General features: G+C 29.9%; 3 protein-coding genes across 3 annotated transcripts; all 3 read right to left on the bottom strand.

Annotated features, from left to right (window-relative positions):
- Positions 1–63: 63 nt before the first annotated feature.
- LOC114121078 (endoplasmic reticulum metallopeptidase 1-like) lies at positions 64–2,709 on the bottom strand. Its single transcript, XM_050205942.1, has 2 exons — positions 2,412–2,709; positions 64–2,246 (listed from the first exon to the last, which is right to left on the bottom strand). The coding sequence occupies exons 1-2, from the start codon at positions 2,707–2,709 to the stop codon at positions 64–66; spliced, it is 2,481 nt and encodes an 826-aa protein (XP_050061899.1).
- Positions 2,710–3,578: 869 nt separating this feature from the next.
- LOC114121077 (histone-lysine N-methyltransferase ASH1L) lies at positions 3,579–10,308 on the bottom strand. Its single transcript, XM_027983235.2, is given in 3 exon segments — positions 3,579–7,284; positions 7,287–8,642; positions 9,827–10,308. Coding segments are annotated over 2 exon segments (4,512 nt in total). The 5' UTR covers positions 8,434–8,642; positions 9,827–10,308; the 3' UTR covers positions 3,579–3,919.
- Positions 10,309–12,573: 2,265 nt separating this feature from the next.
- LOC114121067 (fasciculation and elongation protein zeta-2) lies at positions 12,574–23,997 on the bottom strand. The gene is made up of 8 exons (XM_027983219.2): positions 23,344–23,997; positions 15,629–15,740; positions 15,412–15,558; positions 15,260–15,332; positions 14,932–15,182; positions 14,784–14,859; positions 14,637–14,702; positions 12,574–13,601 (listed from the first exon to the last, which is right to left on the bottom strand). The coding sequence occupies exons 1-8, from the start codon at positions 23,814–23,816 to the stop codon at positions 13,585–13,587; spliced, it is 1,215 nt and encodes a 404-aa protein (XP_027839020.1). The 5' UTR covers positions 23,817–23,997; the 3' UTR covers positions 12,574–13,584.
- Between the last annotated feature and the right edge of the window lie 1,510 nt (positions 23,998–25,507).

Here is a 25,507-nt window from a genome sequence, read left to right on the forward strand (position 1 = left end):
TTATCTGCGTGTGTAAAATGACACGTAAAATAACATTTTCATTTATCCCGAGATAAAATTGACTTAGTAGACAAAAGCTTCTACGCTGGCGACGGCGATGTTGACGTGCGCCCAACGCGGAAACGAGTCGACGAACGACCGGAACTCGTCGCCCAACACCAATTCCTTGTGTATCACCCAACTGTAAGTCACGGTGACGTTGATGGACTTTTCGCCGAAACCGCGATCGGACTCGTGTTCCAACCAAAAGCTCCACACGTTCTGCGGGCCGCCCGCAGCGGGACCCGCCGCCGAAGAGTGCTTAATCACGTACACGTCGTGGCCCGTCCAACTGGTGGCCGGTTCCGGTTTACCCGCGAAACTCCAAGACGTCAACCGGGTACCGGGATACGGGCTGACGTACACGGTCACCCTCTCCGGGCCGGTCACGTTGAACGCGATCCGCCGCCGCCGGCCGTCGCCGTCCCCTTCATTGAGTACGACCTCGGCAGCCGTGGCCGCGGCGGATCGCTGTACCGCGGGCGGCCGACCGACCGGCAGCCAACCGGCGTGTTGCGCCAGCCACCCGGTAATCGGCATGCCGCACATCAGTTCGGCGGCGCAATCGGCGCGGACCGCGTCCGGCGCGTACTCCGCTACGGTCCGCGGGCCCTGCCGGTCCCAGTTGACGATCATGTAACCGGAATCGTTGTACCGCAGGCCGCCGCCCAAGTCGTGGAACGAGCGCCGCGTGTGTATCAGGTCGAACCGCTGTTCGGCCTCGACCGCGGAGTACGGGAACCCGACCGGCCGGACGGCCACTACGGTCACGGCCATCAGCAGCGCGGCGGCGCCCAGACAGGCCAGCGCGGGACGCGGCCTGTTTATCAGCGCCACGGCCGGCGCCAGGTGGCCGACGGCGGCGTACGCGGACAGGGCCATCAGCGCGCCGACCACGTAGTCGGGATTGACGTTGGGGCCGAGGCGGCCGGCGATCGGCGCGAACAGCGACGCGAACATTTGCGTCAGGTACAGGACGAAAGCGACGGGCACCGTCAGCGACGCCGCGTATCCCGCTATCCAGACGGCGGGCGCTCGGCCGGCGTTCAGTATGCCCAGCGCGCAGCTGGCGGCCGACGGAAACAGCACCATGACGGCGAACAGGTAACTGGACCGCAGGCCGGCCATGGTGGAGACGAACAGCAGCGCCGTCCAGAACAGCTGTACGCCGTTCAGCATGGTCACGGTCCATTCGGCGTCGGTTCTGGATTGGGTTTTCGGGTAGTACGCGGCCACGGTCAGTATGGACCACGTGGCCGTGCCGAAGTACAGCAACAGGTTCGTCTGGTTGCCGTACCAGCTCATCGAACACCCGAGTCGGTCCAGTGCGAACGCCACCAGCAGACACGACAACAGGGCCGCCACGATCGTGCAACCGGGGCTCACGATGGCCGTCAACAGGTGCAAGCTGTACTCCCGGCGGTTCATGCCGACCGTCGTGAATCTGAGCGACAGGAAAATCGAGAAGAACGACGACAGGACGATGATGAAGTTGCCGAACGCCCCCGACAGTTCCGTGTAGGACACCATGTACACGCCGAACAAGTCGAAGAACACGTACTTGGATCTGGTGCCGTTCTTGGCCGCCGCCGTCGCGTTGTGCGTGGACATCGCTCGGGCCAGGGCGAGCAAGTTTTCGCCTGTGTTCTGTAGCACGGACGGTCCGACTTGATCTAAATCGTCGTGTTTCGTGTGGTAGACGTACCCGTTCTTGTAATGCGCCAGATCGAGACCGGACATGTTTCCGAAATCTCTGAATATCCTAAAATCCGTGTCCGACGGTATTACGCCCGATTGGAACAGTTCTTCGGCGATCACTTGCCCGTACGGATGGGGAACCGTGCGAGCGTATAAATCTACCAAGTACGAATCCGACTTGGTGGTTTGAAACAATATTTCTCGGCCACCTGCTCCACAGCTGTCGAGATTTATTATGTATTTCGCGTTTTTGGACCACGGGTGTTGAGTGACGAAACCGTGAGAAGCTTGAAGCATTATTTCTTCCCCGCCGTTAAATAAAAATATTATCGGTCTTCTCAGATTTGGGGTGTTTGCTAAAATACGTAAAAGTTCTACCATTACGGCACAGTTCACACCGTTGTCACTTACACCAGGCCCTGCTGGAACTGTGTCGTAATGACAATTTAACAAAATGGCATCGTTTATACCTTGTTTAGGATCTAGTTTAACAACAATATTTTGTAAGTCTTGATAACTCAATAAATACTTCCAATTTTTCATATTTAATAAAAATGAACCACTTACTTTTTGATTGTACATTTCGATATCGTTCACTTTGTCTACTGCGTTTATAATATCATTAATTTCAGTTTTTAAAAGATTAAAAGCTAATTTTTCATTTTCATAACTACCAACAGGTCTTGGACCTAAATTTGCTAGTTTGATTAATGTGGACATTGCACGCTTAGCAACAAAATCATTATTGGTCGAATTTGTTTCAAGAGGGGGTGGTAATTTGTTATCCATATAAAATACAAACACATTTAATATTATTAATACGGTCACTGAAACTAAGAGAGTCGGTACGGCTGAGAGACATTTTTGATTTCTGATAGCTTCATCTTTAGTATCACTGGATTTTTGATCGATCTGAAATGTTTCCATTTGTTGATTGTTGTCGGACCTATTACCTCGATGACGCAGCTCCATTCAATTTTATCCTGTACAAAATACATAACGCTAGAATCCCCTATCATTAAATATATTTTTTGGTGGTTAGTAAAAATGTCTCAAATGCCCTCTTGTTTCTGTTTTTGTGAGTAATTATAAGTAGTCAAATTATTAATAATAAAAAACAACGGCATGAGCCAATATGAAATAATCGCTTTAGGAACTATATCAGTTAAATGAAAAAATTAATTAAACTAGTGTTTAACAATAACACAGAGTAATTTTTCTTTTGTTAAGATTTCCTATACTGGTTTTAATTTTCTATACATCTCTAAAGTTTTAGTTATTTATAACAAGGGGTAATATACATTTTATTTATTTTTATAATTAAACTATTTTATGCACTATATGTCTATCAATCAATAGCTACAAATTTTTCATGGGGAGGTATCTGATTTCGTTAGTAATGAGTTTAATATGAAATGTAAGGTCAGTTTTAATTTTTCAGATAAAAGTAATACATTAAGATTAGGTAACTGACAAAAGTATCAGCAAAATTTCATACCGGCTCATTTTTAAAAGTTAGTACCTATTTTATAATATTTTGATTTTTTTTTTTTTATAATGGGCTGAAGTGAAATGTACACCTAATCTCATTGAGTAATAATAATTAAACCTTGTACTAGAATTATTTGAAATATAATAAAATGCATAAACATATTTTAATACATAAGCATACACGTGTATTAACAGTTAAAATATTTAATTTACAATTTTTAAATTTTGTCTTATAATTCATAAAATGCAAGTTTTTATTTAAATAAGAAAATACTTTGTAAATTATTCTTATAAATTAAAATTAATAATAAATATAAAAAGCAATAACAATTAAGAACACATTAAAAATATTGTTTACAAATGGTATTCACTCAGCTATAACTAAGGTATTTTTATGATACATAAAATAAGAGTATAACAATTTATATGAAACAATACATCACATTTTGTAATTTAACAAAATCACAGTTCATTTTGATTTTATAGAATATTAATCAATTATAAAAATATATAGTAAATTAAGTAGTTTATAAATATTATGTAAAGAGTGCTCAAGATAAATTTAATTTATTTACAAAATAAAATTGTGAACTTAGAATTAAAATTAACTTTATTTACTATGACACAAATTTACTTATAATGGTTCATTTTTTATAATCAATATAATATAAAATAACATAATAATTAATTATTATAATTCTAAGAAAGACGGTTTTTTCCTATGTCGTCTACCCGGTTCAAGTAAATATGTAACATCAACTTTTTCTTCGTCTGGTAAATTGGATAGCAATTTTGTTAAAAGCGTATCCAACCTTTGTTTTTTTATTGAAAATTGAGCTTTAGTTATTTTTTTAGAAGTTTGAATAGTTTCTATATGTCGAGGTCGAGGGGTTGTAGAGCTATTGGTCACTTTTACCATAAGCCCATGAGGTGCAAATGTTCTTGCTAATTTTAGTTTTTTATCATACTTCTCAAAAGCATAACTCTTGGTACAAATTGGAGGATTTTTTGACTTATTCATTTTTGCAAACATTCTTGCACATTTGTCTACTCTGTATTCACATATATACAGATGTTTATGCTCAGAACCAATAGGATAACCTTTGCTATATGTAGAAGGATCAAGAACCCAACACCTGCCCATAATAAGATCTAATGAAATTTTTTCATAAATAGGGACTCTGACAACCTCATTAGGATAAAATTTCCGTGTCGGTTCATGGTATGTTTCATGTGGTCTAAGATAATGATGTCCAAAAGAAAAGCGCTCACCATTTTCATTTTTCCACAATCGTTCTACTCTAAATATATCACAATCCGAATATTTGAAATTTTTTATAGTTTTATAAGAATGTGATTTACCACTTTCAGGATTTGTAATATCTCTAAGTACATAAACTGTATCATTTACTCGAATTTGTAAATCTTCTCTCATTAATGTTAAATAATGAACTTCTGAGGGTTCAGCATAGCTTGGTGGTGTTGGTAGCTGTATTTCATAGTCAACTTCTCGGCGATCGCAACGTTCACACAAGTAATATTCTACTTTTCCAGGATCAGCTTTAATACAATCACAGTGTTGCCATACCAAACAACGTTCACATTGAATCATCAAACCTTCTTCTTCATGTAAACCACAAATACATCGCACTACATCATCTTGATCACCACCAGGATTATTTTTCTCAGCTATAAAAGCTTCTGGAATAGGTTTTTCCAAAATGCTTTCAATTTTTGGTACAAATTCTATTTTAGCTAAATTATAAATCTTACGTAAACGAGTGGATATTACACCTAAATCTGAAGTCCGCCCATAATACTTCACATTGTTTGTAAGTAATTTCAAAATATCTGAATCAAATCCAATTACAGTATCGTAAACACCTACTTCAATATTATTAGCAATAGTTGTTAAATCAATAGGTTCTGATACTTTTTGATAGTAATTTGGAACTCTACGTTTAGATGGTAATGTTATAAATGGAGTAGCTAGTATTTCACCAGTTTCTTCTTTAGCATTACATATTATGTCAAAAAGTTGTTTAAATATTGTGGCCAATTTAGCCTTTTTTTCCATTTCAGGATCATTTTGAGCAGTTGCAAGTCTTCTAGTTCGTACTGAACAGCTATTAGTTAGGGCATTCATTTGTGCTCTAAATACTTCAGGTTGTTTCGGTTTATTATCTTTTCCTCTTCGTTTTTTCCTTATTTTTTCTATTTTCATAAGGTTTCTATACAAACATATTTTATGCAGAAATATTAGTTCTTTATCTTCTCGACTGATTACGATAGGTGCGTTTGATACTAGTTTTTGTTGTATACTAACAATAGATAAAGACTTTTTGGGTGAAGTATTAGTATTGGGAGCAGCTTTTCTTGAACGATTTCTATTAGTTGGTAGATGTTTTGCAACACTGGGAGATCTTATAGTAATTCTTTGAGTTTTTCCTCCAATAACACCTCTACATTTTTGAGATTTACATTTGCATAATTGACCTTCATCTGGATTAAATAAGGAAAAATTATAGTCATAGCATAATTCTTCATCTTTTTGTATTTTACGAAGAGCAAACAATGCCATTCTAAATAATCCATTCACACTCCATTTCTGCATTTCACAATTAGGTTCACAAGAATGATTGACAAATCTTGCTTCACCGCCCATTCTATGACCATCAATAACTGATCCTCCGTCTAGTTTTAAGCAATAATGGTGCACGTCATTTTTATAAATAGATGTCATCCGATCTTTAAATGTTTGTTCACTTACTACTTCACCAACATATTCTAATAACAATTCACCACTTTTTACTTCTTCGGTAGTTTTAATTCCCCAACCTTTTTCTTCAGTCATGAATTTAACTAAGCCAGGAGCCCATTGTTGAGTTTGTAGACGTTGATTAGAACATTTTTCTTTACACGGACAAAGTTCAGGCGAACATTCAGCAAATATCATTCTATTTATACAATCATCTGTACAACCTTTACCTTCAGTTGGTACTACACAATTACATGCTTGTGCTTCATAAGTACAAATTGGTTTAAAATCATAATAAACATTTGTCTTTAACTTCCTATAGTTCCAAGACTGTATTGAATGCTTTTTATCAGGCTTCTTCTTCTGAGATTTTACTTCAGTAGGGTCCGTTTTGGGTTTTTTAGGTAAACTTACCGTAGATGCATCACTATCCTCTTTTTCATCTTTCTTTTTATCTTTTAATTTATTAAGAACAACAGCACGGATACTTCTCCTTTCAGGAGTGATTTCAATTCGTTCACTTTTCGGCCGTGGATCAACACTTTTATGTTTAATAGATACTTCATCAGATACCATAAGATCTATACGTTTCTTCTTTTTTTTCTTTACAGGAAATCCAGTTCGGTTTATACATTTTTTTCTTTTCTTTAACTTGGCTACTGGACTTACTTTTTCAGGTTTAACTAATTTCACTTTTTTGACATTATTTTCATCAACTTTCTTTTTCAGTTGTAAACTTGGCATTTCAACAGTTGGTACAAATACTCCAGCAGGGAGTTTCTTTGGCTTAGGTTCATCTTTTTTTTCACTATCTTTTGCTTTAACTTCTGGTATTGCAGAATTACTTCGTAAACCTGACTTTTTCTTAACTTCAGATTTTACTTTAGCTGTTTTAATTTGTTTATCAGAGTCACTACCAGAATTTTCATCTCTAGATACATCTTCAACATATGTAACACCAGCACCTGTTGATGATGTTATATGGTAATGCCGCTTTTTAAGTGGTAGTCGTTGATCATTAGTAGTTTCAGAATCTCTTGAAGTATCTGGAGATCCTTTTTTTCTTTTTTTATCAATATCATTGTCACTGTAACTTGTTTTGTCAATTTTTCTTTTTTTACCAGATCTATCTCTTTGTTTAGATTTCAATGAACTTGATTTACCTCTAATAGTCTCTGCGATTTTAGATATATTTAAACACTGAATAAACAATGTAACTAAATTTTCCATTTCAGCAATAAATTTAGGATTTAATGCCTTCTTACGCTTTTTTTTCTTTTTCTTACTTTTTTTCTTTTTTTATGAACTTTAATTTGTTTAGGAGGATCATAATCAAAACTCTTTGTAGTTGGACTGTTTGGTTCTAAAAGTGGAGGCATTTTTTTGGGACGACCAGGTCCACGCTTAAAATTGGCTGACAATTTGGGCAAAACGTTTTGTGTGTCTATATTTCCTTTATCGGCTTTGGTCACAATTGCACCTTTTGGTCTTCCTCTGCCTCTTTTAATAACATTTTCTTTTTGTTTAACAATAACCGCTTTTTTTTCTAACGAATGTAAATTAGTTTTGCTATTAGGTTTTTGTACCACACTTTCTGTTTTCTCAACAAAGTCTTTTAACAATTTCGACGAATAAGCTGGTTTTTTATTTTCATCTTCAGAAGAATTATTTAAACGTATAATTGCATCATTGACGACACAATCTTTAATTTCTATTTCACTTGAGTCACTACTATCACTTAAATTTTTTGGTTGAACATCATCAAATCCAGTTGAAAAACTTTGATTTTGAACATCAGATAAAATTTCAGCTAAATCTTCTTGATTTATGACTTGTAAATGTTCAGGTTCTAAGTTTTCAAGTTTGTCCAGCTCTGAACTCGAAGAAAATGTTTTTTTTGGTTCTTGCCAAAATTCTTTTTTTTTTGATCCATCACTAGAAGTTCCATCATAAATTGGTTGCTTCACAAAATGTGTTGATTTAGAAGAAGAGCTAGATTCATCACTAGAACTTGAACTTGAATGTGAATGTGATTCTACTGAATCTTTAGTTCTTTTTTGTTTGTCCAATTCTTTTCTCTTTGACCAAGGTAGATATGATGAAAATGAAGTATCTGATGAGTCATCAATGTTATCATCATCAACAGAAGAGTAACCAAATTTTTTAGTGCAATATTTTTCTTTTTCAGATTCAGTTTCAGATTCTGATTCTGATTCAGAGAAATCAACCACTTGGTTAGTTATAGTATTATGAGATGTCTGGATAGGATCTTTAATAGCATCCATGTCAACTGTTGAAGGCAAGTCTTCTAAATCAGAATCATGTGCTGGTTGATGAATAACAGCACTCCATGCAGAACTGCTTAGAAGATCACCACAGACTTTACTTACAGATTCGTTACTTTGCCCTGAACTATTCATTGTAGTTGTGTTGTTTGTTAAAATCATAATAAAGACATATTTTACAATTAAATCTAATGAGAATTTTTTTTTAAGTGCACATTTTCCAACATATTCATATTATTAAACAATATAAATAAATGATAAACAAAATTATATGACAATGATGAGATTTTTGTTATGATTAATGTGATGAACTTACTGCTTCAGCGCTTAATGAAAATAATAACAGTTCACCAATTCAACTTCAGTAAAACCTGAAAAATGTATTAAAATGTTTCAATAAATATAAAAACTTTATAACAATTTTTAACTATAAATAAATAGATTTTAGTTGAAGTTAAAACAATACAAAATTATAATAATACAGAAAAATTTAACATTACTTTGAACAATTTGTGTAACTATAAGTTGTCGATAACAGGTATTAGACAATCGGTAAAAACAGCAGTGTGACTAGAATATTTTTTGTTTTGGAGTGGGGAATAATAAATATTTTACCTATCACATCTTGGGAGGGGTGATAATGTCTCATTCTTTTAATTATCTAATAATAATATATATATACACTATATACAGTAATCATTGAAGTTTTTAAGTATAATAGTAAAACTAGTGTTAAGTTAGTATTATTCATATAATTATGTGTACAACTTAAATAATTGCACCTATGCTTTATAAATATTTTAATGGGTAAGTAGTTAGTAATTACATACAAAACACATCGAAAAATAATATACAAGCATAATTATTATAAAAATAAACATGTTTTAAAATAAAATAAATGAAAGTTTGAAACAGGGGAAAACTGGTAGCACCTATGGGTTTAAAGTAAGGTAATATGAGTCTAAACCCAAATTTGTACATCTCAGGAAACACAAACATAACAAATCAATTATTTCCTACTTTTGATATTATGTTTTTATAACATAGCAATTAAGTAAATATATTTATTTATTTTTTTGTTATACTTTTAATTAATATTGTCTTTAATGTTATACTCTTATTAAGTTCCACAATAATGTAAAAAGTAATGGATTCAGTATGCTTTGTAACAACATACACAGATAACATCATAAAAAGATACACCAGAGCTAACACACAGCATAACCATTATACATTTTCAAAGTATTTACTGTAAGCTAATACTGTAAGTACATAAGAATTTGAATAACAGGAGAAAACTCGATTATTAATTCTATAAAAATTTAAGGTATTGTAATTTGTTGGGTATTTATACAAATACATTCTTTTGATTAAACACAGCTTAATTGTAGTTTAACAAAGTGCATGAAATCGTTTTTGGATGCAAGTATCCGAATATATCATAATTTATAGTTATGAAAATATGAATTTTAAAGTGTATTGCGTCTACACAGAAGTACAGGACGAATAGACATTGATAATAATTAATAAACATTACATATTAAGTTTTACTTACTTATAGATCAAAATATGTTCGTTATAAAATCGTTTTCATTGGAATGATTTTTCAGTTTCCATCTTCTCTTCAACAGGCAACAAAGCCAACAGCAATTGGTATTTGGTAGAAATAGAATTTAGAATTTATCAATTTTCTTTAAGATGATAAATTTGTCATTTGTTTGGTTATCCATATATTATTATTCATGATTCCGTTATCAGTATCACATGGTAATGGCGAAACGCGTCTCTATTTTAAACAGCGGGTAATTAGTTATGTCGTTGAATCTTGCGTCATTTAAATTGGACGACGATTTTGTTTTTCTCGACCACGGCTGTCGTGTTCTAGATCGTTCAAATTGAAAATTGTAAAATTTACACAAAACAAACGATCGATTGCCAAGTTAATTTCGTTATTCTTAAATGAATTCGATATATAAATTTTTTACTATACAAAATTAATTTATGCATAATATGTTTGTTTATGGTACGTTCTTGTCAAATAAACTTCTTATCATTATTTACGTTTATTATCAATAATATGTTATTATCGAGTGTTTTTTAAATCTACGTAGTGTAATATTTTTTTGTCGTAGAGACGTAGACCAACTTACTGGTATCTTATTACAGGTGTTCCACTACGGTTTACTACCACTAATGCTTAGTTAGTTCGTGCCTCGTGGTTAGTAGTTACTTACCTACTCAAGTCATAATTCGCTGTCTAGGCTAACTATTTTGTAATATTATATTATTCATGAAATTTTAGATCATCCCCATTTTGTCATTCATCCTGTATTTTCTAGTGATTAAATCGTCCATGATTGTTACTCTTGTATGATAGTATTTGATTAATAATAAGTGATGATATGTAAAACATTAATCATCTGGACAATAGTAATAACTATAAAAAATATTCTATAAAAAGAAGGCTTCATTTTGAGGATTTTTTCCAACTGCATAAATATAATAACGTCAGATTACTGCGTGGTCTAAAATATATAGTTTTGTTTAAATTAAAAAAAAAAATTCAATATATAATAATACATTTTAAAGTAAATTATTTAAAATGCGTTCCTAACTATTGTAAATTATACTCCAATTACATTACTAAGTTATGAGCATAGATTCAATATAAGCTGGATTAGTTATTCCTACAGGCTACAATACCTATAGTCTATAGTAGATAAAATATTGAATAGGTACAAATAATACATTTACCTATATGACTGATGACGAACAAAAAACACATTTTTTTTATTATAGTTATTATTGTTATTAAAAAAAAACTATAGAGTTACCTGCATCTTTTTTTGAAAAGTTGAAGTTGATTATTCATATTTACTGATGTTATAGTTCTAGTTAATGAGTAATGTCAAACATAATTAGGATAAAATAAACTGTAAAAATTGACTATACTGTATCTGATTAAATGGTGGAAAAAAATCTATTTAAACTTATAACTGCTGAATATAGCACAATACATAAATGTCATACTTATGATCGGTTGCAATTGTAAATTGATTAAAATGGTAGATATTTTCATTCAAATATTTAGAAATCTGGAAACTATAGGTACATAAAACAGTTTTATACAGCACTAACTAGTTTAAAAATGTATCCTAATTACATGAAAAAAACAATATTAATAATTTAGAAAATTGTGTTAAGTTTCTAAACTTCTAACAAAACGTATTTAAAATTAATTTCTCTTCTTCCAATGATTTATTATATAAACATTATTAACTATGTAAATTAATCAAACAGTAAAACAATTAATGACCTTAATGAGAATGTGTGTGGGTCAATTAATTTATAAAATTTCCAGAGGTGTTTAACTATATTTCCAACTTAATTATATAACTGAAGTTAATTTATAATTTGAATATAATCAGTGATATTATGAACAATATTTTCAGAGGCAATTGCTTTTTAAATTTTTTTTTAATTAAGTGAAGGGTGGTAACCTGTAGGTTCCTTAATACAAGGGTGGCCAACAAGCCAACTATGACTCTCTTGTGATATTCTAAATAAAATGATGTAGTTTTGTAATTTTATCATAAAACAAATTATTAAAAGAATCCCATCTACTTTTCTAACTTAGCTCAGTTGGTAAACATCAATTTTTATAAATAAAGTTTCCTTTTAGTTAATGTTAATATTTATTAAATTATGTTAATATTAATAAATAAAATATAAAATAAAAAACATATTTATATAAACACTATTGATTGCATTCAATTACAAGTCTCCAATTTTTTTTTATGACGGGCTAAATCTGAAAAAGTTTTTTCAATGTGGGCCAATGGTTTTTAAGGAATAGGGAGACAATGGAATTGAAGAAAAGATAATAGTATTTACTAATGTATCATTTTTAAAACATAAATTAGCTCGGTGAGACGGTTCAAAGATCTGGCCTGCGGGCCGTAAATTGAAGATCTCTGACGTAGATAAATTATATTTTAATTGTGTTTAGTCAACTTCTGTGTTCATTTTATATAGTACGTACCATAGAGTAATTATTATTAGTAAGTATTACACTATTATCACAAATTAAGATATTATAGTATCTTAGTTTGTTGTATTACTCTGAGGTATGTATCTATATAACTTCAATGCAACAGCATTTAATTTAAATGTAACAGTATTACAAAAGAAGTGTTGCAAAACAGTTATATTATTATTATTTATTGATAAAATTGATGAAATCAAAATTTTCATATCTCTTAAATTATAAACACTGTATGACAATTATTAATTAATAACTAATACTGTTTATTGACAATCATTTATTTTGCATTTATTAATATTATGACTAGAGGGGCGTAATATGTTAGCATATACAACATTTTGCATCTGATATTTGATGAAAACATTATTATATATAATACATTTAAACAATACAGTATAAATAATCAATAAAGCTTAAAAAAGAAAGAAACATTTAAAATGGTACATAAGCATAAATAAAAAGATTATCACAAAAACAATATAATAAATAATCTAAAATTAAGCTAAAATTATAGTTTATCTTAATATATATTTAGTCTAATTTAAATTGAGAAATATAAAATTACATAAAAAAAAAAAACACAATAAATAAAATAACTCTTTCACATCATGATTTGCACTCATTTTGGTCCCAGCGCAACACAATAAACATTTCCCATAATTTATACTATATATGATCGTATTATATTGTTTATTTGTTTAGTATCTTTAAATGCGAGTCTGAACTAACTATCAAATATTGGAATCAACTTAATAATATAATATATATATGACATCTTAAAAATTATTATTTATTATTTATTCATGCTAATAATCAAATAAGTATGGTTAAGTAAATCATTATTTTATTATTATGAAGCACCAATTGGGTATGAAAGGTTTTAGTTAAATGTTATTTATGTCAATATTTATTAATAATTTGAGTATTCATTAATAGCTATATTATTCATTAGTTTCATAATAGCTATATGGCACAAGACAAAAAAAAATATATTTCATTTACTTTATATTATACATTAGTTTTATTTATACTAAAAAGAAGAAAGATGTTTTGTAGTTATTATTATTACAGAAATACTATTGCAAATTACAAGTATAATGTTTGTAATAAAATAATAATGTCTATATAATATACCTCAAGTAGAACTTATAATAAATTATTACTCTAAAAATCTATGAATTATGCCATAATAAGTTAATATTAAATAAGTTATATCACGTAGACTTCAGAGTGCAGTTGATCATTTTACTTTACAGATCCGTTTTCAATTATGTAGGACACAATACTAAAATAAAAAAAAAGATAATTAATAACATTTTTGATATTTTTTTAAACATTAAAAAGAGTAAAACTTATTAAAATATTGCATGGATTGCCAAATAAGAAGAAAAATATTTTTAATATGATTGTTAAAACTTAGGAAGATGGTATCGGTATGTCCAAAGATAAGAGGTTCTTTCTACTTAAAATTGCTAAATATTAAAATACCGTTATTATTATCAAATATGTACAGATAAAAAACAATAGGAAGTTAAAAAAATAATAAAAACTTTTTCTAATTATTTTTAGACAATCATATTTTGTTCTTTATACACAGTTTAGATTAAATGTTATAATTGGTCGACGCAGTCACCATACTATATCAAAAATATAACTTTTAGATTCCTATAAGAAATCGTATAATACTGATAGTAGTAAAAGTAGTTAAAGTATTAAAGTGCCACTGATAACCCGTATTACTTGTTATAGAAATAATAAACTGTATAATTACAATAAAAACAAAATTCAAAACAATTTAATTTGTTATATTTTTTAACCCCCCAAAAAAAATGTTTGGATACACCACAGACTTAAGAATTATAGTCTTAGAAAATTTTTTTTTCCAAATTGTTTAGTTCAGTACAAAATTTAGTTGATCAATGATCATTATTTATAATTATTTGCCAAGTTTCCATGTGGAAATAATCTAGGCTACTGATAAAACTAGTTTACATGTACTTATATTTTTAAACTGTTATTTGCAGTAGTTCAGAATAATTGAGAAGCATGTAGTCAGGAGGAAAAAACAGTTTAGAACTCAATAATTGGCATGTGCAAATTTGTTCATTCTCATATAAAAAGATAACTAAGTTTATAAAATCAAGAATTGAATGTAAGAAATATTGTCCTATACTAAAATTTAATAATCAATATTTCTTTTTCCAAATATGAATGATAAAGTAATATTATAATATTTATCTAAATATTTTGTAGTATTTAATTAACAACATAAAAACAAAAAATATGGTGAATAACATAAGTTTGAGAATATAATATTCACCTTTAAGAATGTAGTCTGTTAGTAATGTTGGTACTGTGGGACTGTCTTCGTTTATTGCTTTTAATACTGAAAATGTTATAATTATAAATGTATCATTTATCAAATCAATTAAAAATTTAAAAGTATAGTTAGATTTGTTCTTCTTACTTTTAATGAGAACTTGAAGTGCCTGATTACTTAAAGGTCCACTATCCAAATGGTATGGTATGACTGTGGTTAAATACTATAAAATAACAAATAATATATAAATATAGTTATAATAACAAAACATACAACCATACAATGCAAAACATACTTTAGGCTCATTTGTCACATTTTTATTTGTATTTCCTGCTCTTGAATTCCGTTTTTTTTCTACATGATATTGTCTTCTTCGGTTTTGAACGGCCAATAATAGTGATATAAATGAGTTTTTTAATTCTTTTTCAAACTCCAACTCATCTCTTAAGGCCAGTTCTGTAATTAATGTTTCAGAATAGTCTCTGATCAGCAACTCCAACTCCATGTAAACTTCATTAAGTTGAGATACATTCAATGTTTTTAATTCTATATAAAAAAAATAACAGTAATTAATACAAAATATTTTTAAAATAAGCTGCATTTATCAATAAATATGATCTAACTTTCTTCTAGCAACGGTGAATGAACTTCCTTATGATGTTCAGAATCTGGAGTACAATCATTTGAAGTACCCTCCTAAAATATAAAAATGTGTTTTTATAGTATCTAATAGTTAACAATTAGGTAATGTTAAATTAAAACTTTTACAACATACTTCCATGATATCATCAATTTCTCTAATCACTTCATCAGCAGTTGGAGGTTCAATATCAGCACTGGGACCAGACAATATCAAAGTGTGTAAATCTAAATCGTTTGAAACAGCTTCATCTTCACTACTAAGATCATCTGAGGATTCGTCCTATTCAGAACATTTAACGTATAGTTTGGTTTAAATTATTATTAAGTCACTATAAATGATGATATTTTACTTGAATGTTGTTATTCAAATTGAGTACTGGTAGTTGAACTTTGCGTGCATATGACTTAGACCAGTCAATAGGAAGAATATTGCCAAAGTTGCCTGTGATTGTCCACCACATTCTAAAATTAGAAAACATAATTTGCTTATTAGTATTTGAATTGACACGTATTATTAAATATTAATCATCTATAACAAACAAACAATTAGAGTTAAATGTAATTATTAAATAAGATTTCAATTATCATATTTTATAAGATAACTATTTTATTGAAACTATTGACTAGATAATAAACAATTGCTATAAACCTATTACCTATTTAAACATACATATTACACATTTTATTTGTATATTGTACTATAAATAATGTGTAGATAAATTATTTGACCTTAGCCCATTAACTAGGATGAATAATATAAATTACTACTAATTTAAAAGGGACGACTCAACAAACCATACGTTGAAATTTTTGAGGGCAACTGGAACAATTGACCTTATATTTAGATGATGTAATAGCCATTATAGTTGTGCTTTACATATGCCAACAATTTATATTACTGTTTTTAATACTTTAAACTAAATATTAGTATAGGACATAGGTATATAAATAAATACACAAGTAGTTATACCTAACTACTTTTCTCTAACTATAATATTTTACAATGTCAAATTTACATTATTTCAATAAGTAGTAAATTATTACACATAAAAAAAAAACATAATTTTATTTTAAGCTTCTAAATAATTATAACAAAGACACTAAATTCATGAAGAAAAGTAGTTAGAAATTATAGTATATTTTGGAATATGACACAGAGTTTGGACCTTGTCTTAATACATACATTTTTTTTAGTTTTTTTATGCACATTATAAAATAAGCATCCATAGATAATACTAATCATAGAAAATAATGTTATTTGTTTATTTTGTACATAATTCATATTTTACATATTTTGCTAAAATGATGTTTAAAACATAAACATTAAAACATATAGTAACTGGTAAGTACCTATGCTAAATTTTTGGTTCGAATAATAAAAAAAGCAACAAAGATCTATTTTGATTTTATAAAAATCTAAGAAGTCATCCAAATTTATCTGTCTACTATGCAAACTATTATCCGCACACATTTAAAAAGTTTGATAAGTAAATAAGTAGTAGCCAGGTTGGTGATAGTGTGGTACCTACATAAATTTAAAATTCTAGACTTACCTACTTAGCTTGGGAATCAGGTCAAATACTTGAGGGTGTCACATTATCAATGTTAACATAATTATTTAAACATTTATTTAGTGTTTTTTTGTACCTTAATTAAGAGCTGCCACATTAATATTTTACTTGTAGTTAATAACTAATTTAATGATTTAAACATTTCTACTTAACAGTAGATGAAATTTCAGTATCCAATTACAGGAGGTGTGTGATTTAAGTGATTGCATGTCTGATAAGTTATGAAGTCTGAAGCCCCATTTTTAAAAGTATAATAATTAGTTTGATTGTTGTTGTATCAAATGTGATTATATTTGAGGGTAAAAAAACAGAAAATAATATATAATTGACTATAGTATAATCAATAATCAATTAAGGTACTAATAATTAATAAACAATTAAATAACGGCACTTATATTTACCAAACATATTTACCGAAATAGTGAAAAATGTTTTTAACTATGAAATCGAGTGAATCGACACTAAATATTACCTACTTACGTAGGTACTAGGTAGTAGGTACCTTACATTAATGATTAATAGATACAAATTTATTATCATATTATAACGTTATTACTTATTATTATAAGAATAAGAAAAAATGTATAACTAAATATTAGTACATTACATATATGTGACATATTATGTCAAATACGTACTTCTTTACATACCTACAACGATTAAACTTAAATTCTTTCCTTCTGCGGTTATACACAGTCGTATAGATATATTTTTAAATAGTCTAAAAACACGTTAATAGTATCAAGATGGGTACCTATAGGCTATATATATAGTACATAAATTATATATAATCTGAGTTTTCGAAACATCTGTCCTACACGCATAACAATTGCATTTATTATGTCGTAGGATTAGTAAAGCTATTACTCTAGACTATAGAGCACCCTAAAAGTCGTAAGAAGCCGTAATTTTAACGCGGGTTTCATTTTTGATATAATTTTAGATAACCTAGGTCCATGGGTGTAACTTGGGAAATTTTTATGGGGGGGGCAAACTTTATTTTATGTCGATATACCGTATACTTTAAGATACTTAGAGACTAATATATACCCAATAAATACATTTTGCAAAGTATCAAGGGGGTAGTTGACCCCTCGCTCCCCCAGTTTACGCCCATGCCTAGGTCCTAGACACATCTTAAATAGTTAAATACGAGATTAAATACCTATAATTTGATGATTAGGTATATACTCAGTTAATTTGTTATTATGTTTTAGTCATATTTTGTATACTTAAGTATTTAACACATGTTTAACTTTATATTTTTACTGTATATAATGGCAAATGTAATTAAAAATTAGACAAAATACAAACTGTATTTATAATAATATAAATAAAACAATAATTGTGAATACAATATGGGATTGAGATACGAAAAATGGATAATATATTATAGGCACACGCTGACATATTGTTAGATAAAACCTAATTTACTTCCGCTTAATATATAAATGCGTCAATCACTGTATTATAGACCACGATACGAACAATATTGTATGTTAAAGTAGGTATTTATCGTGGGATAGTTAAAATATTTACAGAATCATCATTCATCATATACGTTATGCAATCGTGACCATTCTTAGGAACCGCCCCACAGGCCCTTCATTATTATTAAAACAGGAAACGTGATCACCATTCAGAATTTGATTTAATTTAATTTACCATTATAATACATAGAGATAGAATGTAACACTTAACGCATAGGCACATATTATTATATATTATATTTGTTCAGACATTTCAGTCTTAACGTTAACTATTTATCCCAACGATTATTTGAATGACACGATTTGAATAAGAAGTGCTACATGGACAATAAGGTGTAGTGAATTCCTTTATAATAACAACCTAGCAATGGACAAGTGACCGTCGGTCATCTCTAATATACGTTTTGACTAATATAATTAATAATTAATAAAAATATACACGACATATTGTAATTATCAAAGTATAATAACATATTAGCGATTTGTATATATTTTACGTTAATTTTGTTTTTTATGTATTCAAGCAATATTAAATATTATTATAATATTAAGATAATTTTTTTTATTTAATTTTAAATACCTATTTATCAAGGCTTGATTACCTTATCTTAAACACAAAAACCATTTTAATGAAAAATTATACATAATAATTAATCAATTGTAAAATAAACAACCAAATAAACACGAAATATATAAATTATATACTATAAAGTTACCGTCGAAAAGAATTTTAACGCAATTGGATTGCATGGGTTCAAGTGAAGTCTCAGTTACCTGCTAGTTTTTATATGTGCATCATTACGGTAGTAGTATTAAAACTGGTTTTTTAGTTTTTACGGGATATATCAGGAGTAGGTACATTCAACTATTCGAGATAAATCCACATGTTTATGTATAACCAAAAGACGTCTTTGGTTAATAACTTCGTGTTTTAATAGCATGAATCATCTCAAATTAATTGTAAACAAAAAATGACTTACACTTTTAATACTATCTAACATATTGTATAATTTCACACTTCTCACATATTGTACTTAGTTAACATAATTATATTCCTAACTGTAAAATAATAAATATTTAGTAATTTGTTGTAGTAATTCGTCACATACACTAGACATTATTAGTCATAAAATAAATATAAATTTATCAATAGGTAAGAATTAAAAATGAATAGCTTTAGTTCATAACAACTAATATCGGTAGAATCGGTAAATTGTTACAACACCGCCGAGGCAAGTGAAAACTTTATAACCCCGCCACTCAAGTTTGTTATCTCCCCGCCATCTATAATAATAAATACATCGTATAAATATAAAATAATTCGACCAAATAGGCCATAGGGCAACAAAAAACGTAGAGGAACAGATAGATATTTTTTACTCATACATGGTGGCATTTATATGATGATAAAAATTAAATAATATATAGTGATCCGTAAGAAACGATTTTAAAATATGTAGCAGACTTTTTAGAATCACGGAGAGCCTAAACATTTTTATATATTTTTTAACATTATAACATTATTTTATAATACCTATACGATGTTTTTGTAATGTAATATAATGTAGCCAATGTAGGTAGGTATATTTTTTTCGTCTAGTATAAAAATATAAGAGATCATTCAACAACTTTCACCTAAAAAAAAGTAACTGACTAACTATTAAGTAGGTGCTATATATACTATATAGTGGTTATTGATCAACTACCTATAACTTGATATGATTTATCATGTGAATATGGACATATGGTGCACCAGAGACCAGACGTTTCAAAACGTTCCTAGATAAATAATATAATATCATTGATTATTAAGGTTATTTACTTATTTGTGTAAAAAGCCAATTATATCATATTGATATTAAACTTATCGTAGAGATTGTAACTCAATAGATATATTACAATACACACTATTTATAAAATTTAATCAGCGTTAGTAATATAGGTAGATACTAGATACAGTATTCCCAATTTATGGATGTATAATATTATTAAGTCAATTTCAACATGTATTTTACGCAAGCAAATTTATAAAAATATTATTTGAAAAATGTGTATTGTTTGTTTGCAAGATATACATTATTATTATTTACTATCAATCTACCGTATACAATAATACTTAATACAATTATGCATTAAATATTATAATCTTATATAATATATATAATTTATAATAAATAACAACACGTTCATCTTTGCTGATTACCTATATCATATAGAATAATCAATAAATAGTTTCAATTTAACTTTATTTATTTATGTTATTTAATTAGTCATTAAGTATTTATGTGAAAGTACAATATATGATATAATACAAGGGTATTAAAAAATGTGTTTTAATTAAGCAAGTAAATAAAAAAACCTAAATATTTTAACTTTCACCACATAAATATAAAATAATAATATAAATCTTGGAACTTTGGCAGTGCTTTCTATAGTATAAGACGCCAAAATTGTTTTGACGAAAAAGTCGTGAAGTTAAAAATAGGCAAATGTTTATATGTTATAAGTGTATTATATTTCAAAACTAACATTTTTGCATTTATGGTCTAACCTTGAACTTTGGACAACAGCCAGCGTCTTTAATTATGTGTGTGAATCTATGATAGGCGCATTGTAGGTTATTATTTAAATAACATGATAGTAGTTATGGTTTATTTCTAATTTTATTTCCAGAATGCCTGATATTTTTCTATTAAACATCTAAATAATACTTAAGAACAACCAAATTTGATGAAATACTTACAGACAACAGTATTATGTGTCTATAGAGAATTTATTATCTATACTTTATAATAGATATAATAGACAAAGTACAATATACTCGTTTATATTCATACTTCATAATAACCTAAATGACAAATTGTTATAGATGTAAAATAGATATTAATAGATGTTAATACTTAATACAAGTACATAACAATGGATAATGGCTTTTAAGTGTTTATTGATTAAATATAATGAAAATAGATTTCTATAGTTTAAATTAATTTAGGCATTTAACTTAAATTACATAATCATTATTAAACATTTTTTTCAATTGACCTAATTAAAAATGGTAAGTTGTAAACAAAATATTTAAAAATGTATAATTATGATCGTTTTATTTATACCTAATAAAATTTGATTATTTAGGTTTACTTAATTGTTTATATAAAAAAAATGTATAATATTCTTTTCGTGACCATTTTAAGCGGAAATTATATAAAAACATATACTGATTTTATAATGTTAAATTTAAAAAAAAAGTTGTATATATATTTAAAACTATAAGATATCTAATAATTTAGGTACGTAATAGGTACTATGTTATACATAATAATTATTATTAGTACCTAATAGCCAAAGGTATACGAAGCAATGAAATTTAAGAATAATGTGGGAAACATTCTGAGATTCTATTGAAATAAATAAACAGCACAATATTGCACATATTATATAATTTAAATGTATCCATATGGTACATATAGGTCATAAATATTAATACCTTTTATGGGTTAAAAATGTCCGATTATTATTATTTATTAATACCAACAATCTATTAGTTTATTTAAGCAATAACTAAAAATATATCAAGGGTAGTGAATAGATGCATACATTTTACAGTAATAGAAAATTATAACAGTTGTCAAATAAAAAATTATCAAATAACGATAAAAAAAGCTGATAACTAATAACTTAGTGTCTTTGTACGACTTCCTCTGGTACACGTGCTCTGTTTAGTTAAATGATGCAGTACTAAAATATATCACTTATTACAAGTTATTACTTATTATTATACAACAGTTTAATGCACACGATTTAAAACAAACATTTTTCATAATTTGTGTAAACCTAATTTGATATTTTGATCAAAACATTTCTAATGTAAAACTATTAATTAAATTCAAAATGAACATTGGTTCCTACTATTTAGTAAAATAAATGTGAAATATTTATATTATTAACTATTTGTTACCTCAATAGTCATAGGTTAGTAGCTATTAGCTCGTCACAGTACTAGTATTTGACAATATTTTGTTATCGTGATAATAATGATTCTCGTCATTATATTATTCATTCGTTGTCTTAATAAACGTACATACGGTTTGTGGCGGTGATTCACTTATTCGCGTGCCGAGGCGTAACGATCTCATTGTATATAGTATTATAGTATATAATAACCCGTCCACTCGTAAATAATGTATATTGTGTTAGGTCGAGTAGGCGAATCGTGTTTTTAAAACCTTTAGAATTTTAGCGAATACACTACGATATGAAATATCGAAATATTTGTAATAATTCGGAAGTCATTATGTTGAAATATATAATGTAAATATATCATAATTGTAAATGTCGATGTGAATAGAAAACACAATTATTTCAATTTGCAGGAATATTTGATTTTTGCTTGTATGGACCGTGTAGTGCATTCCGCATGCGCAGCTGTGATTATCGGTTGAGAAAAAAGGTATTCGGTTAAATGACGACGATGACGACGTTCGATCTATATATGTAATGTTTGACCTACAAAATTATAACAGCTAGGTACCTAACACAGGGTGATGAGCCATTGTTATTGCCCACAATGTTATTTGCTTACACAAAAATGGGTAAACTTGGTAACCCATGCCACATTCAGTATAAACATGTATCTACCTAGTAAATCTTCCTTACCGCAAAACCGAACAATACTTGCTATACCTATAATCTACCTATATTTAAATTATAAATTGTATACATATTATTATGCTTTTATAGGTTATTGTGGCAGTTCAACTCTTAACATTTGTAAGTACAATCAACAAACTAATAAGTATATTATTTCATAATTATTTATTAGTTATTACCTTGTATGTAAACATATAATATAATTAATACATTAAAATCCACCCTTCCAGACTCACCCTCAAGTAAATAATAATATAACCGAATAAAAATAACCAAATACGGCGTAATATTATAATATTAATACTATAATTTTATTTTATCATGATATTATAATATAGAGTGTAAGGTATAACTCACTGGCATTCATTCATTATTTCTTCCTGAGTCCTGATTTGAACTGGTGCTAATTTCTCCACAGACTCCTCGTAATCGCAAAAGCATCTGGTTATTTTATCGTCGAACGTGTGCACGAGATCTTCCAAAGACCCGCTAAATGTCTCGCCAAAATTGTCTGTGTCCGATGTCGTCACTTCCACACCGATATTGTTGTTGTTCGCCCCACATTGTGTGCACGACTTGTTCACAGGTTCCTGCGCCCTACTACTGTTGCTCAGCATGTTGTCCAGTTGCTCTTCATTTTCGTTGCGTACGCTACCACCTGTCGTCGGCTGACTATTTCCCTGTTGATGATGGTGAATATGAAGATTGTGTTTGGCCGACTGCAGCGGCGAGTCATCGTCCATAATTTTCGTCCACTCATCTGATTCCTCGAATTGCGCCAGCGGCGCTTCGAACTTGAGTTCGGCCATTTTGTTCATCATATCAAGCATAGCTCTTAGAAAATAAGCGTTTGGACTGGCTGACGGCGATGGATATTAAAAAAAAAATTATTAATAATGTAAAGATAGGCCTACCAGGACGAGACGAACGAATGCAACCCGCGTAACAACAACCGACACACGAACGACGAGGCACGCGGTCCGAACGGCACTGAGTATTAGCGACTGAGCAAGTAGCAACCACCGTAAAACGGTCGCCCGCCGCCGTAGGGATCGTGAACCGCTTGGCGCCGTAAATGCACGGAGCTGCGACAGTGTCGCGCATGTACGGTAATTATTGTACGCGTCACATTCGTTTTCGTCGTAGCTACGTTTAATAATGTATTGTGTCGTATATACAGAGTTGTTAATTCTTTCTACATTTCGTCCGAATTTAATAATTAGTTGTTTTTATTGCTGATAGACGAGTTTTCTTTTTTTTAGTTCCGATAGCTGGCGTACTTGGACAACGATATTATGTCGTGACTCTGTTAAGATTCTGACTACCGAATTCGTGAAGACCCGTAAAAGAATAAATATATTCTCGACAATCAAAATAATTCATTTAAACTAAAAGTTTAAACTGTTCTATAGTGTCGATGATGTACGGTTATTTTATGAAACTAAATTGCAGTTGAACTTTCAACATTGTCTTACAAAGCCTCATTACGCATTTGTGTTGAATCATTTATACCTGCAGCCTAATGCCGATAATGTACATCGTATACATTTTTACTATATTATGGATTATGGCATTTACAACTTTGGTGAATATGTTGGTAATACTGAAAGTTTTATTTGGTCGAACAATTTTCAAAAGCTTTGCTGTGTACTGCGATTGTGTGTACAAGAAAGGAGCTCGCGCATAAAAGGGCGGAATGTACCGTCCCCTCACTCTACTCCCTTTGACGCATACTATTGATCCGTAAACACTGTGACCACTTGCTGCTGCGTATATGTTTTTTTCCCAGAGTATTTTAAAAATACTAAATAAAAGATAAGACACAATGTACAATATACCTATAATTAATAAAACATAATAATTATGCACATTAATTGTTCAGAGTTTTGTTATGTCCATATATCATACACTAATACTGCAGTAATAAAATAATAATTATGTTTTTATAATCGAATGCCCCACATAAGTTGTATAGGTAATATTATTAAAACAGTGTATAATGAATGTAATGTAATACAAGTAGATAGTTAAAAGTTGAACAGTTTATTTTTTACCAATTATAATCGATTTTCTCTCTAAAAAAAATCATAATTCATATTATTATATTAATGGTTACCATATAATATACTCTTAAGTTATGGAGTAAGTATAAAGTATAAGTTGTGGACTATGACCTATGTGAGTAAATCACAAAAAGTGTAATAATTTAGTAATATGTAAATACATTTTTTAGGAATCGAACACAATAATATTATAAGATATGACCACTCAATGGAAAAATTGATTATTTAATATGGGAAATTGGGGTATTTTACAATGAATAATGAACATTAATATTATTTCTTTTTTTACTCACTGCTAATATTTAATTTATATTATAACTGTAGTTTTTATTATATTAAAGCCTACAGGGGAAATACATAGTTTTGATGTTTTGATGGGATATACTTTATTAATAATGTATACATATCAATTTTTAACTTAAAAAAATGGCCGTAAGATTTATATTATTATACATATA

This window comes from Aphis gossypii, chromosome 1 (genome assembly GCF_020184175.1).
Source record: "Aphis gossypii isolate Hap1 chromosome 1, ASM2018417v2, whole genome shotgun sequence".
NCBI lineage: Eukaryota > Metazoa > Arthropoda > Insecta > Hemiptera > Aphididae > Aphis > Aphis gossypii.

What these genes read in the sequence shown, in the direction of transcription:
- LOC114121067 (XM_027983219.2), bottom strand. Translation starts at nt 23,816, where the DNA reads ATGCTTGATATGATGAACAAAATGGCCGAACTCAAGTTCGAAGCGCCG. An exon ending in GAAATAATGAATGAATGCCA is followed by an intron (nt 15,741 to 23,343) that starts GTGAGTTATACC and finishes TTCTAATTTTAG; the next exon opens with AATGTGGTGGACAATCACAG. An exon ending in ACTTCAAGTTCTCATTAAAA is followed by an intron (nt 14,703 to 14,783) that starts GTAAGAAGAACA and finishes TAACATTTTCAG; the next exon opens with TATTAAAAGCAATAAACGAA.
- LOC114121078 (XM_050205942.1), bottom strand. Translation starts at nt 2,709, where the DNA reads ATGGAGCTGCGTCATCGAGGTAATAGGTCCGACAACAATCAACAAATG. An exon ending in TTTAGGTCCAAGACCTGTTG is followed by an intron (nt 2,247 to 2,411) that starts GTAGTTATGAAA and finishes TGAGTTATCAAG; the next exon opens with ACTTACAAAATATTGTTGTT.